At 60.2% G+C, this 17,705-nt stretch overlaps 1 protein-coding gene and 1 non-coding gene across 24 annotated transcripts in view; both read left to right on the top strand.

Annotated features, from left to right (window-relative positions):
* Window positions 1-17,705, top strand: part of PLEKHA6 (pleckstrin homology domain containing A6) — a 43,249-nt gene that overhangs the window by 5,779 nt on the left and 19,765 nt on the right. Inside the window, exons 1-2 of one of the 23 annotated variants that reach the window (XM_046904209.1) lie at window positions 11,474-11,555; window positions 12,209-12,536. The exons of 17 other annotated variants lie outside the window; for them this stretch is intronic. Coding sequence is in view for 1 of the 6 variants with exons in the window: in XM_046904208.1 (XP_046760164.1) it covers window positions 6,119-6,585 (467 nt within the window). In the remaining 5 variants the exon portion in view is untranslated. Of the gene's footprint in view, window positions 1-1,595; window positions 6,586-7,280; window positions 7,389-11,473; window positions 11,556-12,208; window positions 17,591-17,705 lie in introns of those variants that run through there. 5 more of the 23 variants (XM_046904210.1, XM_046904208.1, XM_004934912.5 and 2 more) reach the window with 5 other exon arrangements.
* On the top strand, window positions 1,509-1,618 carry MIR6618 (microRNA 6618). Its single transcript, NR_105486.1, has one exon. It is a non-coding gene; the product is annotated as a microRNA 6618 (primary transcript).

Genomic DNA, 17,705 nt, shown 5'->3' with positions numbered 1-17,705 from the left:
TCTCTTCTCTGTCTTCTCTCTCTTTCAGGCATCTGTAGTAGCATCCCCCCTTCTGTTTTCCATAGCTTGAAACACGATAATCCGCAGCAGGCAGAAAGAGTGCAGTGAGGAATGCGTCGTCTCCTCTTTAGCCTCATTTTCCCCCAGGATCTGCCAGCTCCGTGGCTGCGGGGGGATACCCAGCTCTGCAGTGCTGCCCCATCCAGTGGCACATGGGGGTGTTCTGTGCCCCCCTTCTCCCCCCCCCAGACCCAGATCTGTGTGATGGAGGCAGCGGGATGCTGAAATGTGCTGCTGTCGGGTTGGCCGTGCTGGGCTCAGGTTGCACAGGAAGGCTGTTGTTGGCTTTTTTGTGTTGTTTCTTTCTTTCTTTTTTTTTTCTTCCTGGATTTTTGGTGCAGTTTTGCTTCTGGTTCGGTTTTCACTCCGTGCAAAGCAGTGAGAGCAGCTGCTGGGTGAGGTGGCAGGGAGTCGGGATGGGTGATGGCAGCAGCCGGTGGTGGCCTTAATCTGTGAATTTACCAAAGCTCTTTAATAAAGATTCAAAGTCACCAACTTCTCAATTAAGGGATGAGACAGCGCTTGATCCACGTTTCTGGGTCAGCTGGAGAAAGGCCGTGTCAGCCCCGGCTGGTGGCTTCCCTTTGATGTTTCTGAAGGAGACATCCTTTGCATAAGGACCGTGCTGTGATGCAGCAGCAGAGCTGCGCTGCTCCCTCACCCCTCCGGAGCCCCGAGACCCGGGGGAAGCCTCTCCCGTCCCCCGTGTGCGCTGCGGGGACACGGCCGGGACAGTGCCATCACCCCGGGGGTGACACCGCTCTGCTCTGGGGCTGGGTGGGCTGCGCCCTGCCGGAGCCCCCAGCGACTCCAGGGTGCTCGTAACCCTCTGTTTACTCAAACAGAAGCCGCTTGCATGGGTGTTAATTGCAGAAGCTGGCAAAGCACTAATTAGGGGATAATGAGACGGCTTTTGTGTGCGCCTGGCGTCCCGTCGACAGACAAACGCCCTGCTCTAAACGTGCTGCTCCGTGTCCACGCTCCCTGCTTGGGTGATCCTTATGGGTCCCTTCCAGCTGGGGATATTCTATGAGTCTATGCCGGCTCCGTCATCCCCGCCCTGTGTTACGATCCCCACTCGGGGTCGTGCCGGCTCATCTCCCCCCGGCCACGCACAGCACTTTGGGTGCTGCTCCCCATCTGCCCCCATTGCTCCATCCCAGCACAGCAGTGCAGCTCAGGGTTTCCTTTCACTCCCCGCGAAGCCGTGCCGTGCCCCTCTGTTAAGGGTTCCCCTCACTGCAGCGGAGCAGCTCGGGTGCAGCTGTGCTGCCCTGACCCCCCTGCTGCTCATTAAACGGACGGAGCCTTCGCAGCGCAGCCCTTTGTTCTCATCAGGGCTCAGGCTGTCCCCATCCCCCGGTGCTCAGGGGCACGGGATCCGAGCTGCGTGCAGCGGCAGAGCAGAGCATCCCCCACGCCCCGCATCCTCGTGCCGTGCACAGCTCCGGCACCCATCTCCCGCCGAGCAGCAGAGGCTGCTGTTCCTCTCCTGCCTGCAGTTGCCGGGGACTCGCAGCAGCTCTCTCCTCCTCGCCTCCCTTACGTAAGCAGCAGCAGCAGCAGCGCGACAGCTCAGCGCCGCCGGGGCCTGGAGCCTCGCACCCCAGGTAAGGGTCACCCCCACACCGTAGCTGGAGTAGGTGAAGGTGCTGCTGCCATGTTCAGCCTTGGGGTCTCACTCTGGGGGTGAGCTGGGAGGAATATGCCGTGCTCTGATCTGTCTCCATCCAGGCTGGCAGCTGGAGGAACAGCCAGGACCAGTCTGGCAGCACCGGGAGCACTGAGCTCCCCATCCAGCTCGGCTGGTTCTCACCCAGCCCTGCACTCCCCGTTCCCGGGGCACCGTTTGGTTGATGCAGTGGGCGCCGTGCTCAGCACCTTCTTGGGTTCTGTGCCCCCAGGGGATGGCACTCGGTGCCGGGTGAGGATGGGGTGTGCACCCATGGCACTGTGCCCCACACGCAGCCATGCTGGGGCTCAGCATCCCCAAGGGCCAAACATCCTCACCGTGCTGCGTTGCGCCCATGCTCCAGGCTGGGCATCTGAAGGCCTTTGGGGGACTCTGTGTGGTGGGTGCTGAGCTCTTGTGCGGTGTTGTGATCTGGCAGGTGAGGGCTAATTGTGGCTTCAAATTGAGTTGATGCAAAGGGCTCACCTGGCGCAGGTGGTGTAGGTGGATGTGAGCCTGGCTGCTGCTCTGCACGGCTGCTCACACCGCCGTGTTCCAGAGGCTCATCCTGACCTCTCCACATGCACTGCAACCCCTGCTCCCCTTTGTGCTCGCAGGAGGTGAACCCCTGTTTTGTGCAGGGATTCCCTTCCTTTAAATCCACTGGTGATTTGGAGGTGTGGGTTTGAGCATCCCTTGGGTGCAGGCCGGGGTTGGACAGCGAGACAACACCCGTCTCCATAGAGGACCCTTGGAAGCATTAATTCTGCAGGGCTGGGGGGCCACACTCTGCTTTGTAAAGTCAGCTGCAGAGGGAGGGGATGAGGCTGTCTGTGTGGTACCCCAGCCCCCCCCCCCCAATGGCTCCACAGCCTCAGCAGGGCTCAGTTCTGCCTCTGCTGCTCTTTGGGGCACGGTGGTTCCCCAGAGCCATCTGCTCGATGCGCCGAAACTAATTTTCAAGCCTTTATTCTTCCGGAGAATTTGAAAACGAGATGGAAGCCTCAGGGCCTGGGAAGCAAATGGGGAGATGGAAATCTGTGAGTTTCGCGTGTGGCTGATTGCTTTAATTGCAGAGTGCTGGGCAGTCGGGCAGGCAGTGCTGGAGCAGAGCTCCGACCCGCACCGCTCCTTTGCGACGCATCCTCCGTGCGAGTGTGGGATTTCTTTTCCTCCTCCTTCATTTTTCCCCTTAAATGCATGTTTTGTGAATGTGCAAACGCAGTGACCTTTGGTGGGGGCCGCCTGCAGCTCCGTTGCTGCCTGCCGGCTGCTCTCCTGCCTGTCAGGGAGATGAGGGATTCGAGAGCTACGTGCGAACTCTGCAGCCCCTGGGCTCCAACACTCAGCTGCGATTGTGGTGATGAGTTCCCGGAGGGGAGCGCAGAGCTCCTCATCTCTCCCTTTGTGCCACAAGATGTAGGGCCCTTCAGCAGCCATCAGCGCTGCTGCTTCGTGCCCTGTCCCTCATCTCGTCCCTGCCAGCTGTGAGCCGCTCTTGGGGTGACCTTGTCCCTGCTGTCACTGTCGCAGGAGGAGTGGGTGCTGGTGCATCCATTGGGGTGGGCAACTGGGGTTGGGGCCAGCGGGTCCAACTCCTGCCCGGGACAACCAGCTGCCCCATCTCCCAGTGTCCTTGGGCACCAGATAGGGCCATGACCTCCTACGGGCTGCAGACAGATCTGTGTGAGCCCACTGGAGATAAGGGCTGGGCCGGCAGGGAGCCAGCAGGAATGTGATTTATGCGGTTAAAGTTCACCTGCTCTTAAGGGGCCGTCCCCATTGATGGAGGGTTTGGGGTGGCTGTGGGCAGCGCGGACCTCCCTGTGCCTGTCCGAGGTTTGAAGCCCTGGGATGGGGTTTTTGGGGCTCCTGGGGATGCTCATGAGATTTCAGCATGCTGTTGAGATGGGGGTGTGATGCAAACAAAGCCCCCATGCAAAAGCTGAGATCTCTGAGGATGGTATGGATGCAAAAAGAGGGAACAGCTGCTGTGCTGGTGTGCAAGTGGGGAAACTGAGGCACATACCCTCAGTGGGGATCCAGGAGTCGTCTCTCTGCTGTCTGTTGCCCTGAGGTTTCCTGGGGTGTGTGTGTGTGTGTGTGTGTGTATGTGCACAAGCGTGCAGAATCCTGGCACCCAGCAGTCCCATTTCCTGATCAGGGTTTGGGTGTTACCGTAGGATAATTATTCTGTAATTGCTCTGTAATGAGGTAGCAATCCTGCAGTGGGGCTGCAATTAGGGCTTCCCCCCACCGGGCTGTGCCCGGAGCCCTGGCCTCATCCACAGGGTCCCTACAGGTGGGTGTCCCTCACCCCAGGAGGTGGGACAGGGAAATCTGGGCTGGGATGTGCTGCAGGAGGGCTTTCCTCTGCGCCCATCCCCCTCACCCAGCCAGCAGCAATGGGGGCACTGGAGGGGGCTGGGGGCTGTCTGTGTGTTCCCACAGTGCCAGCACAGTGCTGGCGCACAGCCCTGGCACCGACCTGCACTGCTTTTCACTCCCTCCTGGCACTGCCTCCGCTGCCTCCAAGGCCCTGTGGGGATTTCCTCCGACTCGCCCTCTCTTGCCCCTGCTGGCACAGCTGCTCCACTCCTGCTTGAGGCATCCCATCCCCACTCCATCCCCAAACCCCTTCGGTGCCGACAGACATCAGCTCGGGATCCATCCTGCAGGATCACTGTGGCCAAGGGGACAGTGTGCATGGTCCCCAAGGCTCAGGCTGGCCCCAGCCAAGCACTGTGCCTTCTCCCTTCCTCCCATGCTGCAGGGCTGTTCCCTTCAGTCCCTTCCTAAATCCGGGTGCTGCTCAGCGCCAGGGATAGAGGAGCTCCCGCATCCGGCGCTGGTATTTATAGCCTGGCACGATGTTTGGAAGCAGGCATTGAGGGGGGTTGTTTTGGTGTTATTCCTCCCCAAATCCTCCTATTTTCAAGGCCAGGCTGATTCTGCTGGAGATAAAGGCATGCAGTGGGGCTGCCCCATGTCACCCCATGAGGGATGCTCATACCTGGGAACCCCAGATGGGATTTTAGCATCAAGGAGGAGAAGCAGCCAAGATGGGGTCAGGTGAAGTCTGCGTGCCCTGCACTCACCCTTTGGGTTTGTTTTCCCAGGCAGCATCTCTCCTTTCAGCTCGGCTGAGCAGCAATGATTAGCAATTCCTGCTTTCATTGCAAACCCAATGCGTGCTGCATGCCTTCCTCCCTCCCCCTCCACCACTGCCATTCCCTGCTGGGGGGGACCTGCTCCACATCTTCTGATGCAAACTGTTTGTTTCGGTGTGCCTTTTATGATTGGGTTCTTTCTGCTCCTCATCCCGGAATCAAACAGATGCTCTAATTTGGAAACAGTGAGCAGCTGTTGGAGTGGGAATGTAATGAATCTTTTAAAGCTCATCAGTGTGAGAGGTTGCATTGCACTGTGGGGGGCAGTGAGCATTTCCCATGGGGTGGCCAAGGGGTCCCCATGGTGGGGGGTCAGCGGGGGTCCTACAGGACAATGCATGTCATAGAGCATGGGAATTGGTCCCACTTTTTTGGGATCGTGGGTCAGAACCTGAGCCTGAAGGGACTGGGATCAGCCCCAGTGCTGGGGCAGCATTTGGGGTGTGGATGCTGAGACCTTGCATAGATCCCACAGCCATGAGGGGACAGTGCAGTGGGACAGCAGCCACCCCGTGCTGCAGACTGGAGGAAGGCTGCTGATAGCAAAGAGGCTGCTCGGAGCCTTATCTTATCCCTCATGTGCCAGGCTTATCAGCAGACATGCTGGTGCTGGAGATAAGGAGGACCTTGGGTTCAGGCTGGGGCTGGCGGGGGGACCGATGCTCCATGTGCTGGCACTGGGTGGGCTGTGGGGATGTATGGACATGGGGGTGCACCCTCTGTGGTTGAGGACTGGGGAGGAGTCCCCCCAAGGCTGGAGCATGGAGCAGCCCCTCCAGCTGTGCTCCCACCCTCAAGGGGGGATTAAGGGTTATGGGAATGGTGTGTCAGGTCGGACCCCATCTCTTCTTCCCTGTAAGCAAAAGAAAAAAAGAAGAAAAAGTGCCTTTCAGACAGCTCAAAGTCCTGCGGGGTGGTGGCCGTGGAGAGGAAATCCCTGCCCGAGGCTGTCTCATCCCCACTGCACCCAGTGCAATCCCATTGCTCCAAAGGCAAATTTGCTCTTCTGTAGAAGCACCATAAGGTCTTGGGGTCAGGGTGCTGTGCGGGGTGGACCCACTGGGATGGATTGGTCATGGTGCTCTGCGTGCTGCCAGCACTTCCATGGGAGCAACTGGGGCTGAGGTGGTGACCCTGCCTGGGAGGGACAGCAGAGGGTGCAGGGAGCTGTGCACGGAGCAGGGCTTGGCATGTCTCCTTGCAATCAAGTGGAGTGATGGGAGAGGAGGAGGAGGAGGCAGATGCTGGTGCTCGTCAACAGGCTGTGATTGTTTGTACCGCAGCAGCGCCCACGGCTGCTTGTGCAAGCAGGGCAGGGAGTTGGCTCAGAGCTGTGCTGGGCTCGTTGCACCTGGGACAGAGGATCTTCAGGTGGATCCAGACCCGGGAGCTTCAGGAGAGCAGGAAAGCCCTGCGAGCTGCGCTGGTGCCCTCTGCTCTCCCAGCACAGGGATGCCACGTGGGGAAGGGTCCTCATGGATGTAGCTGCAGTGAACCTCTCCATGCCAGGGATCAGCAGCCCTGGGGCTCCCATTTGCTGAGGGTGATGCCCCAGCCCTGTGTTCCCCAAGCAGGGGGCACAGCTCCTGCTCTCCCCGCGGGCAGCTGCAGGATGAAGCAAGCAGCCGAGCGTGCAGCCCGGCCCCGCCGTTGGTATGTGGCCGCCCCGGTTCTGGGCTGCAGGTGAGCCTGGAGAATTGGGAAAAACAGGGCAGGGTTTTGTCTTCTCGAATGTTTCCTCCCACTGCAGGAAGCACAGCCACTGTGGCACGAGGAAATCCCACAGTGGCACTGGCACAGAGAAGCCCCACGGTGGCACTGGCACGCTCTGGTTGTTAGGAGGTGGCGAGCAGAGGGGCTCTGCTGTGGGGATGGCAATAGGCACCGACCCAGGGATGAACCATTTGGCCCCATGGTGGTCATGACCCCATCACGGGTTGTGCATGCAGTGTCACTGCCCATCGCTGCTGGGTGAGGGATGCAAATGTGCTTGTGAGCACGGGCATCTGCTTGGCTGACCCTGCGTGCTGCTGAACCCCCCCATCTGACAGTGTGATGTTCCCATGCTGCTGCTCTCAGCACCCGCGTGGTACTCAGCCGGTGCCCACCACAGGGTCACAACCCCTTTGCCAAGAGGTGCAGAGCTGGGGGAACAAAAGCCCACCTGCAGCATGCCATACCCCAGCACCAGGCTGTGCTTGGAGCCCAAAGCAGCGTGCTCAAGGCCGGCGCTGCTGATGGGGGTCTCAATGGCACGGCTGTGCCCAGCAGAGTGCTGGCGTGGCCGTGAGCGGGCGGGAGTGGCGTGCAAGCTGGGTGTGTGTGTGTGTGTGTGTGCGAGTGCCTGTTTATATAGCAGGGAGCCAACCTGCAGTCTCAGATTTCAGACCTTGCTTATCAGCCCCCGGCAGCGCTCATTTGGACGTGGCGGCTCTCGGCGGCTGCTTCCCCATTCCCTGCAGCTTGCAGCAGCTCCCGGCGAGCAGGTCAGGCTGAGCCTGGGTCTGGGTGGTTGGGGGAGCTGGGGGTGGAGGGAGAGGTCCTGGAGGAAGAAGGGGTTTGGGATAGTGGAGGGGCAGCAGCAAGCTGGGCTTTGCTGGATGTTGGCTGCAGAGCTGCTCATGCAGCGCTGAGGAATAGGATTGGAGCTGGCACTGGTGGGCACAGATAAGGTGAGGGTGTGCGGGGGTAGGGGCACGGAAAGGCCCCTACTGCAGGGATATGGGCATGGATAAGGTGAGGATTTGCAGGAATGCCTGTCCCCATTTGCTGGCAAACACAGCGAACAGCTGAGGCTTTGTGCCCATGAGCACAGCACGGTGCCCGTATGGACCCTGCCAGGGTTTAAACGCCCCACTGGGAGCTCACTGGCACCTGTGGGAGCACCAATAGTGCTGGCAGGGCTGGGAGCAGGGCAGGGGCAGCCCAGAGGGCTGAGCACACAGCTGGGCTTGCAGCAGGATGCGGGCTGGGGTCCTGCAGGCTGTGCTCATACTCTGTGCCACTGGCTGGCTTTGAACCCAGGGGAAGCCCCAACCCTGCTGGCTGGGGAATAGTGCAGCAAGTTGTTTGGGACGCTGCTTCAAGCCACCTCTGCAGCTGGAAGTGGGACATGGCTGCATGCTTCTGGCACCAGACCCATCCCCCCTGCAGCTCCCACAGGCTGGCAGGGCTGCCCTCAGCTCCTGCATCCCCTCCCTGGGCTGTGCATGGATGGGGACACAATGCTCTGCGCTGGAACCTTTGGTTCTGTGGTCACCATGCAGTTGTGTGTGGCAGCAAATCTGTTGCCAGGGCAGTGGTGGCGTCTTGTTTGGTTAGCAGCTCCAACCCACCATCCCCACATCTCTCCTCTTATCTCCTGCACTGCTGAGATAAGGCAGGAAGCACCCATGCATGCGGTGCAGCAGTGGTTCCGGATGGATGTGCAGAGCTGGATGTCACTTCTGCTGTCCCTGCGTGGCACCTGCACTGTCCTGCTGAGCAGGAATGGCACACGGGGAGGGAGGATAGACCTGTGAGTCCAAGGCATGGCTGGCTTCCTTCCACTCAGTGGTCTCCGTAGGAGTTAAGGTTGGTGATCACACCACCGGATGCAATCCTTCGATTCCTGAGGACTTCCTAACATCCTGGTCCAGAAATTTCAGCCAAATATGGCTGGGATCTGCGATTTCCATGCATGGTCCTACAGTTCTGAGTGGACAGCTGTGACTGAGCAGAGCCATGGCACTGGATGGATGATTGTACTCTTCTGTACCTGCCCATGGAGCAGCAGAGGATTCAGCTCTGACACAAACCCACCTGGAGCTGCTGGGCTGCCCCAACACCTGCTGAAGGCGAGCGCCCACGTGGACCTGCCCATCTCTGCCCTCCAGAAACTCAGCAGCAGCCTCTGGCTCTTCCCAGCACCGCCTTCCCGGAGCAAACCAGTTCTTTATAGAGGGCAATAACCAGCTTTGCTCATCTCAACTGGGACAAAGAGGAAGCCTGATGCAATTCCCCAGCCCCTGCTGTTGCGAGCCTCCTCCGGGGGATGCTGCAGGCAGGTGCAGTGGCAAAGGGATGCATCCAGGCTCCAGCACCAGCTCGGCAGCTCCCGCCCCACCTGTGTCCCTCCCCAGGCATGGTTGTGGGCACTGAGGTCCCGTCAAGCTGTCACCCCCTGCCCGGGGCTGGGAGCAGCACTGCAACCTCTGCGGGATGAGGACAGTCAGGGCTGGGCTGCAGACAGAGCCTGAAGCGCTGCATCTCCCCGCCTCGCTTGGAGCTGGATTTATTTACTGGATAGTGGGGGGGGAAAAAGGGGAACTGGCAACATGCTCGCTTGCAAATGGGATTTCTGGGAAGTGGAAAGCTGGCTTGCTTTCAGCCCGAACTGTCCTGATTTCCAATTGGAAACATCCCACGGTGACTAAACTTCATTCAGGGGAAGATCTCGTCCTGCGGAGCTGACGCTGCGCTGCACAACGCGGCCGTGCGGAGGTGGTGACAGCAAAGGGCCGTTTGGTGGCAGAGAGGCACTGCTCTGGGTTTGCACTGCTCTGGATTTGCACTGACCCGGGAAGCTCTGCTCCATGGGGGTGCAAAGCATTGCAGCTCTCTTTGCTTTTCCCACAGCAGATTTCTCGCTTTTCTCCCTGCCAATTCCTTGCTTTTCCCCTTGCAGCTGTCCCTGGGACCTCACTGAGAGCACTGCTGAGGACATGGCCTCAATGATTCACCACGAAGCTGTGCCCGCCTGCCCCAGTTCAGCCCTGCAAAGTGGGGCGTGATGGGCTGGAGGCAGCCATAAACCCAGGGCACGGCCGTCCCATCGCTGCTGAGCCGGTCCCGGTGACAACGGCCAGGCTGAACCCCGAGCACTTTAATGGCTTGTGGAGGAGGCTGATGGCTGGGTGTGCAGTGAGCCCAGCCCTATCTCCTGCAGGCTGCACCGCAGCGGTGCCGCCCCTGGTTGCATTGCTGCAGCACTGATAGAAACCGGTCAGAGCTATGCCAGGTGCTGCTCCGAGGATGGATGGGGACAGCAAGAAAACACCTTTTACCCCGGGTCTTTGTTCCATCCCCGGTGTCTGATGGCCGTGCGGGGGAGCAGAGCCCCTCCATGCTGGGTTTGTGGGCTGCTGAGATTTGCTCTGAGTGCTCTGAAACACTGATCTGTGTCTGCCTCATGCCCTGCTTTGGATGTGCCGTTCCACTGAGCCCAGCAGTGCTGATGTCCCCCACCTGCCCATGATGGCTCTGTCACTGTGCCCTGCTGAGGACAGCCACTGTGGCGGTGAGCTCGGCCAGCCCAGCCCATCCCTCTGCCTGAGCTCCGTGTTTGGTTTGGTCTGAAATCTGTTTGCTTACAAAGCTCCGGCTGTGGGGAACCTTTGGTTCCTGCTCTGTTTGTACATGGAGGCTGCGGCGTGGATGCATGCACAGGCAGTGCTGTGCTGGGGGCTGCTGGTGACAGGGCCAGGGCATGCAGCACGTTGCTGTCACATTGGAGGTGTTGCTCCTGGATGTTGGGGAGCATTTTTGGCTGCTCCTCCATTGCACACCCGTGCTATGCTCACACGCTGCTCCCAGGGCCACGTGCAGGGCTATGGGTGCTTGCAGGGACCGAGAGCCCCATTCACCCCACATAGATTGGGGCTGCTGCCCTCACTGTCCTTGGGAGCTGCCTGGCACCACGCACTTGCACAACCAAGATGCATGTGCTCTTGCATCACAGCACGGTTGCAAGCTGTTCTGAGCCAGTGAAGGCACAGGATCAGATCTAAAAACAGCGAGTTTTCCCACTGCCACAATCACACCCATGCAGAGGTATGGGAAGCATAACACTGCATGAGAAAGGCCCTTGGGACGGCAGTGGCCGTGCTAGGGTAAGGCTGTACCAGCTTTGCAGCAGCACAGGGACTGCGAACTGCAACGCATGAGCCTCTTTGCAGAGATCCAAGCTAGCTGCTTGTTCCCACCCCTCCTCACTACTGCAACAGGTGTGGGGCTGCACACTGCGCCGGCACAGCCGGCAATGCCAGGAATGTGCCGAATGCGTCGGGGCTTGACTGCAGGAGGTCTGAGCACAGAGCTGCCGATGAGTCACTTGGAGGGCTGGCAGCAGCCCGTGAACCCGGGGACAAGTGAACCCAAAGTCTCCCCAAACCCAAATCCATGCGAGAAGCAGCTGCCCTCCAACCCGCAGCCGGCTGGCTACTCCAAGCCTACGCCGTGCGGTGGTGGTGGTGGTGGGGCTGAGGGTTTGGCACTGGGGGTGGAAACAGAACGGTGTCTTGTGTTGTGTCCCCCAGCATCCCGAGCTGCTGCCCCAGAAATGGGAAATCCAAAGGCTGCACCCATATGCAAAGGGGCCGAGCCCTGCTGCAGGCAGATCTTATCGGCCGCCGCATCTGTGCTTATTTACAGCTCGCTCCTGTCTGTGTGGGTTTTTTTGGCCGTTCGATGGTCTTCTATCTTGATTAAAACCATCCCCACAGCAGCCCTCTGCTTTCCAGCCTGCACGGGGTGGTGCCGTGCAGATGTTTGTCCAAAGCTATTTATGAGCACTCGCAGCCTGGACGCCCCCGGGGCCGCAGCCAGGGCTGAGCTGCTGGAGAAGACAAAATCCACTGCGTGTCGGTGTCCGAAATCCCAATCTGCATCGGGCTGTGAGTACCTCCACCCCATAGCTACAGCAGTGGGGCCACGCTGGAGGAGGGGAGCATGGGCTGAGCGCGGATGTTTGCTCCGTTATGGCAGGAAAAGGGGAAGCACGGGGCTGGGGAGGGAGGTGCTGCAGCTTTCCTCACCCTGGGGGTCTCCTTTGGTGGCTGAGCTTTTTCTCGTCCCCTCTGTGGCTGCAGGCACTGATGCGCTCTGGCATGGGGGGGGGGCTGGTGGCAGCTGCAGCCCAAGGTTAATCATCAGCTGCCCCACAGGTTGGCTAACAGCAGTGGGAAGGAGAGGGGATGTGTCCAGTCCCTGCAGCACTGGAGGGGTCTGTGCCTGGGGAGCAGAGAGATGTCCCTACCAAGGGATTAACCCTTCACTGACCGCACGCCTGGCTGCAGGTGGTGACATTCATTAGAGAGAACACGGGCCCTTCCCAGAGACACAGGGATGGTGCCGGCTGTGTGCTGCACACCAAGGTTACCCCGCAGCATCCCCCTCTCTGCTATTCCCCACTGCTCCTCGAGCTGCAGGAAGCTGCAGGGTCCAACCCCACTGCACAGAGACAGAATGAGGCCCTCAGGGTCTGCGCTGTGCGGACACATGGAGCAGCGTGGGGTGTTCATAATGAGGACTTTGCAACCCCCACCAGGTGCAGCTGCTCAGTGCTGTAGGGACAGCCACAAATCCCCCAGCGTGCAGAGCCCCTCAGGAGCCCCTTTGCTCTGGGAGAGGTTGGATGGATGAGCTGCACCGTGGCGACGTGCGAGGGGGCTTTGGGACACCGTAGCCAACGCCGATGGAGGAATCCTACAGCTGCGGCGCGGTGCCGAGGGGGTTAAGGCAGCCGGGCTGCGGTGGCTGTTAATGATTGATACTGACCGCGGTCCCGAAGGGCTCTGCAGGAAATCACCCAGCGGCAGCGCACAGCCGCCGGGGTTGGCAAACGGTGCGGGCGGAGGGGACGCGCGGTGACAGCGGTGAGTGCGGTGCGGTGCGGTGCGGGGACACACGTGGGCCATTGTCTGCGGCCGGGGAGCACGGGGTGACGCGGATGTGGCCGCCGAGGTGTCACTGCGGTGCCGGTCGCCTGAGGGATGCTGTCGCGATTGTGGTGTGCGGTGGCTTAAGCAGGTGCTGAGGATTTGGCCCGAAAGGATTTCCCCACGCTGCTGCCGTAATCCCCCACCCCTGACCTGAGCTGCCCGAGGAGAGCTCGGCTCTGGTTTGCTTTCTGCCTCACGCCGGCGATTGCTTCAGACAGGTATTTCTGCTGCTGGAGGTGGTTTGGTAAAGAGCTTAGGGAGAGCTTTATATCCCCCAGCCCGGGGGTTGGTGTGTGGTTCTGTGGCCATACCCGTGCAGCACCTGGTTTGGAGGCTTTGCCCACAGCACTGCGCCGGACCCCACGCCCACATCCCCACCGTGACCCCAGCACTGGGGGGACAGTCTGCAGACCCAGAACGGTTCCAGGTTGGTGGGGGCTGTGGTGTGTGGGGGGGAGGCTGATGGCTGTGTCCTGAGCTGGGATGTGCTCTCCACATCTCACGTCTGCTCGCCCACACTGTGCCATGTGCATCTCAGGGTCGGCGCAGCTCTCCATGGGCACAGCGGGCGCTGAGGTGTGGGTGTGTTTGTCCCCAAGAAGGGACAGCGGGGCGGCGAGGCTGAAGTGGGGCACAGAGCCGTGATCTGCTCTGCCCCCATCCTCGGGTCACTGCCGTCACACCGCTGTGACGTTCTCCAAATGCCACCCCATGGATATGGGCTGCCCCGAGCTCTGCATCTCTTGCAGCAGCGCGTTTCAGCCAGGCTGTCCCTTTGAGGGATGCCTTCGCCTCTCCCCCCGCCAGTGCTGGAGTTGTGATGGAGCTGGAGTTACCAGGGAGATCAAACATAAACTCTCTGCTTCCCCCGGACTCCTCTCCTTGGCCGGAGCAGGAGGAGAGTGTCAGCCCCCCCCCCCCGCCGCAGGCAATGCTGGCTGCCAGCAGCCGCTTTGTTCTCTGGAAATCCCCTGAGGTCCCTGGGCTCCATCCCGCCCTGCAGTGCTGAGCACAGAGGAGGCTTCGTCATCCTATCTCCCACCTATGAGGGCTGGGACCTCGGCCCCATTAGGAACCCCAGCCCCGTAGGGTCCCGCAGATGTCCTGCTCAGTGCCACCACCGCCCAGCTGCGTGCTGGTGACATTACCCGTTGTGCTCAGTGATGCAGAGTCACCCTGTGGGACGTGGGAGCGCGGGCAGCCGCTGTGCTCCCTCCCTTCCGGGGACTTTGCCCAGCAGCTGTCAGCCCCGGTGCTGCGTGCGGGATCCAGCTCAGGCTTTGTGCCTTTCCCTCCTTATGCATCTCTCATGGATTTATTGCCAGCGTGTGTTTGCAGCCCAGAAAACCCAGCCTGGCCGCGGTGCTGGTGGGTTTGGTGGCCCACCCCGCAGGGTGCACAGGATGCAGCAAGCCATGGGTGCAGGCTGACATCAGTGACGGATGGTGAGGTGCGGTGTTTGGTCGCTGCTGTGGCTGCTGACGTGTGTGGTTTGTCACCAGGGTGGGGTGGCAGAGGAGGTGGGTGCTCATGGCACTCTCCCTCCTGGGGCTGCTCAGCGTTCCCTCCCTGCGTGCCCAGGCTTGGGGGTGCCAAATGGCACGTGATGGCCAAAGTGGCCCAGCGGTGTCCCAGCACCAGGCCCAGAACAGGGCAGCAGCTCAAATGAATGCATTGCATCCCCAGCAGCTGAATGGGGAACACCACAGTGCATGGGCCTATAGGAGCAGGGAGTGCAGATGCTGCTCGGATGCGTCCCCGCGTCGTGCCAGGAGCAGCAGGAGCCAGGAGCTCGTTGTTGTTAGCGTGGGGGCTGTGCTGGCTGCTGGCCCCCATCCCTGCCTCGGTGGTGAAAGCGGCTCCAGAAATGCTCTCTCAGCTCAGCTGGCGGCGTGGCTGGGGTTAGGGCACGGATTGGGTTACGGAGGAAAACCGGCGGTCAGAGGGAAATCTCCTTGCCTGGCTGTGCACCCGGCGCGGGTGTGTGGGTGCCCGCAAAGTGCTTTCATCCCAGGGCTGAGCTCACCACATTTCCAGGCTGTGCTGAGCCCGTGTCGGTGCCTGGTTAGGATGTGGGGCAGGCCAGGGGGTTGCATGGAGCTCTGCCCTCCTCTCTTTGCCTCCATCTCCTCCTCTCCCCGCAGCCTTTTCCCTTTCAGCCACCCCAAACAAGCCAAGCCCCACGCATAACTCCTGTAAGCAGAAGGGAATTTGGAAACGCTGAGAGCAGCAATTCCCAAACTTCTCCTCCATCAGCTCTGCTCCTGGCCGCCGATTCCCCTCTCTTCCCTTTGTTCAACTGAATTCCTGTCCGCTTGCTCTGCCCGTCCTCCCACAGTGCTGTGACCCACGCTGGGGCTGTCACCGTGCACCTCGCAGCCGAGCAGGGAAAGCGCACAGCCCTCGTTATCCCACTTGGATCGGTTGGAATGGCTGCACGAGGAGCAGCCTGGCCCCATCCTGCTGCCTTTGCCACAGCCCTTCACTCTGCATGGGGACAGCGGAGGAGCCGAGTGCTGGCACTCATCCTCTGGCTGTCGGGTCGCTGCTGCGCCTGCAGAATTCCTTCTATTTATTTTTTATTCTCTTGCATCCAATGTGCAGAACTGAGCCTTGTGCTCTGAGCAGCGCACAGAGGGTCTGGTTTATTATCGCTCAGGGGGAAATAAATCTTCCTGGAGCGTCACTGATTCCTCGCAGACAAAGCTGCTCCTTTGTGCTCCTGGCTGCGCGATGGGGCCGTGGCGTGGATGGAGGAGAAAGGCTCCATTTCCCTGTGCTTTGCTCCCAGATTTCTGCCCTGTTCTCCCCTGCAGGTCAGGGCTCAGCAGTTTGCACGGGGCCTCTTGGAGGTGGGTTTCTCTCCCACCTCCTTGCAGGGTGCCCGTGGGTGACTCTGTGGGTGCCGCCGTTCCCTTCTTCCTGGGAAAACAAACAGATTTCAAGGGCTTGGTCGGAGGACAGGGATGTGGCTGAGGAGGAGGGAGAGAGGTGAAGAAAGGGCTGGAAAAACAGAGGCAGGAGGCCAGGATGCAGGGCGAGTTTGGCTCACAGCCACCTGAGCCCATCGCCCGGGAGCCGCCTGGATGCTCAGCCCCGAAGCCGCTGTCGGAACGTGCATAAATGCTGCAGATTTACACCTCCAGATTTACGCCTCCAGATTTACAGCGGGCCCCTCAACGGGGCCGGGGCCAGGGGGTGGGGAGGCACGCACAGAGCTGAAATTCGGGTTGGGGTGTGGGAGGACAAGGTGCTTTTTCCTGGTGGCGTGCGGCCAACATGGGAGCTAGGGGATGCTGTTAGCAGGCTGGGAGTGTTTGGAGGGGTTGGCCTGGATTGAGCCTGACCAAGGAGGGGAGGGTGATCAGGATCCCCTTCCTCGCAGGTCTGCTCTGGGTTTGGTGCTTGGCAGATTCCCAGGGATGGGAGGAGAGGCTGCACTCCCCTCCTCCCCTCCTGCTCCCAGTCTGTGTGGATGACAGCCTGCAACCCCGACACCACAGGGATGGCCACAGTGTGGGAACAGCTCCTGGTTTTGGGTGCAGCTCAGAGACAGCTCACTCTGTGCCTGGCTCCAGCTCTCAGTGTGCTTTATGCATCCTGGTATATCCAGCTTGCTGTGCACGCTGCAAGGAGCTCTGCCAAGGCATGGGAGCAGCATGAGATGGGGTTACTGGTGCAAAGGGACTGCAGAGCAGACCAGGCACCTGCATGGATGTGGAGCTCTAAGCACATGAATAGCACTGATGGAGAGGGGCTGTGCGCCATGCCCTGGGGACCAGGAGGGGTCCTGACCTCCAGGGCAGGCAACTGAGGAGGAAGGGAACGGGATACAGAGAAACTCCAAGCAAAAGCCTGAGCTGCTGGGAACAGCTCTTAGGCAGAGGCAGCTGTGAATCCTGCCAGGGATGCACAGTGCCACTGATGGGCATTGGTGATGATGCGCGTGTGGCACAGTGCTGCTGCTGCTGCCTGCACCAAGGGGGGAATGCATGTGAGGGATGCACCCATGCAGCACTTTGGTCACTGCAGGGTCCTTGGGTTGTGCTCCTGGCCACGTCCCAAGCTTTTGTTTGCAAACACTGGGCAGCAGTGACCTTCACAGTGCAGGAAGGGCACCGGGTGAGCCAGGAGGGTTTTCCCCATGGGGAAAGGGTGGGGTTGTCCTCCCTGCGCTCAGCAAACTTTAACTTTGGGGAGGGGGAAGGAAAGCAGCACCCAGAGAAAGTTTGTTCTTCACTTCCTGTGTTTATTCCCTTCCCTTTCTCCCTACCTTTAAGAAAAAGCAAAGGGAGATTGAAAGTATGCTTTTTTGGTGTGTGTTTACCCTAAGGAGAAGCCCCAGCTTTTCTATCCTGAGAGATACAGGGCAGTGCTGCTCAGAGCCCCGGTGTATGGCTGCTCTCTCCAGCACAGAGGTGCCCATGGTTATGGCCACCCTGGACGGCTGATGGCTGTGACATGGCCCAGCTGGCACAGGGAGAACAGCACTGCTCTGAGATCACACAGCCAGGGCTGGACCCTGCTTCACAGCTCCTGAAGCCACTGCTGAGAGCAGCTCTGTGCCACCCTTGGGTGCAACCGGGGATGGGGCAGGAGGTGAAGCGTTGGGGTGTTTGCTGGCTCTGGTGTTGGTGCTGGCACTGGGTGCACAGCAGCAGGTTGGCACGTGCCCATGAGCCGTTGGGGGACCTTGACCACTGGTAGCAGATGGTGGCAGTGATTGGGGAGCTGCAGTGGTGCGGATGAGCGCGTGTGTCCCACCCCACAGCTAGCAGCGTGCCAGCTAGGGGAGCAGTGCATTGCTCCTGGCTGCCTCCGGAGCAGTGTCAGCCCACGGTGGTCGAAAGGGGTGCACAGGGTTGACTGGGAGCTGCCATCTCGGCCTTCCTGGAGCATCCTCTGTCTGTGCTGTTGACGTGGTTCCCATCCCCAGCTTCTCCCCACTGCCCTCCTGGCAGTGACGAGGACTGTTTGTGCTGACCAAGGTGAGCATTGGGGTGGGCACCAGCATTGGGGTGGGCACCAGCACTGACCCTACTCAGCCTAGTTTGGCCAATGAGGGAGGCTGTGCCTCCAGGTCCTGATTTCGGGAGGAGCAGG

This window comes from Gallus gallus, chromosome 26 (genome assembly GCF_016699485.2).
Source record: "Gallus gallus isolate bGalGal1 chromosome 26, bGalGal1.mat.broiler.GRCg7b, whole genome shotgun sequence".
Lineage (NCBI taxonomy): Eukaryota > Metazoa > Chordata > Aves > Galliformes > Phasianidae > Gallus > Gallus gallus.
Note: the sequence above shows the minus strand (reverse complement) of the source record. Positions and strands in the feature narration are given on the sequence as shown.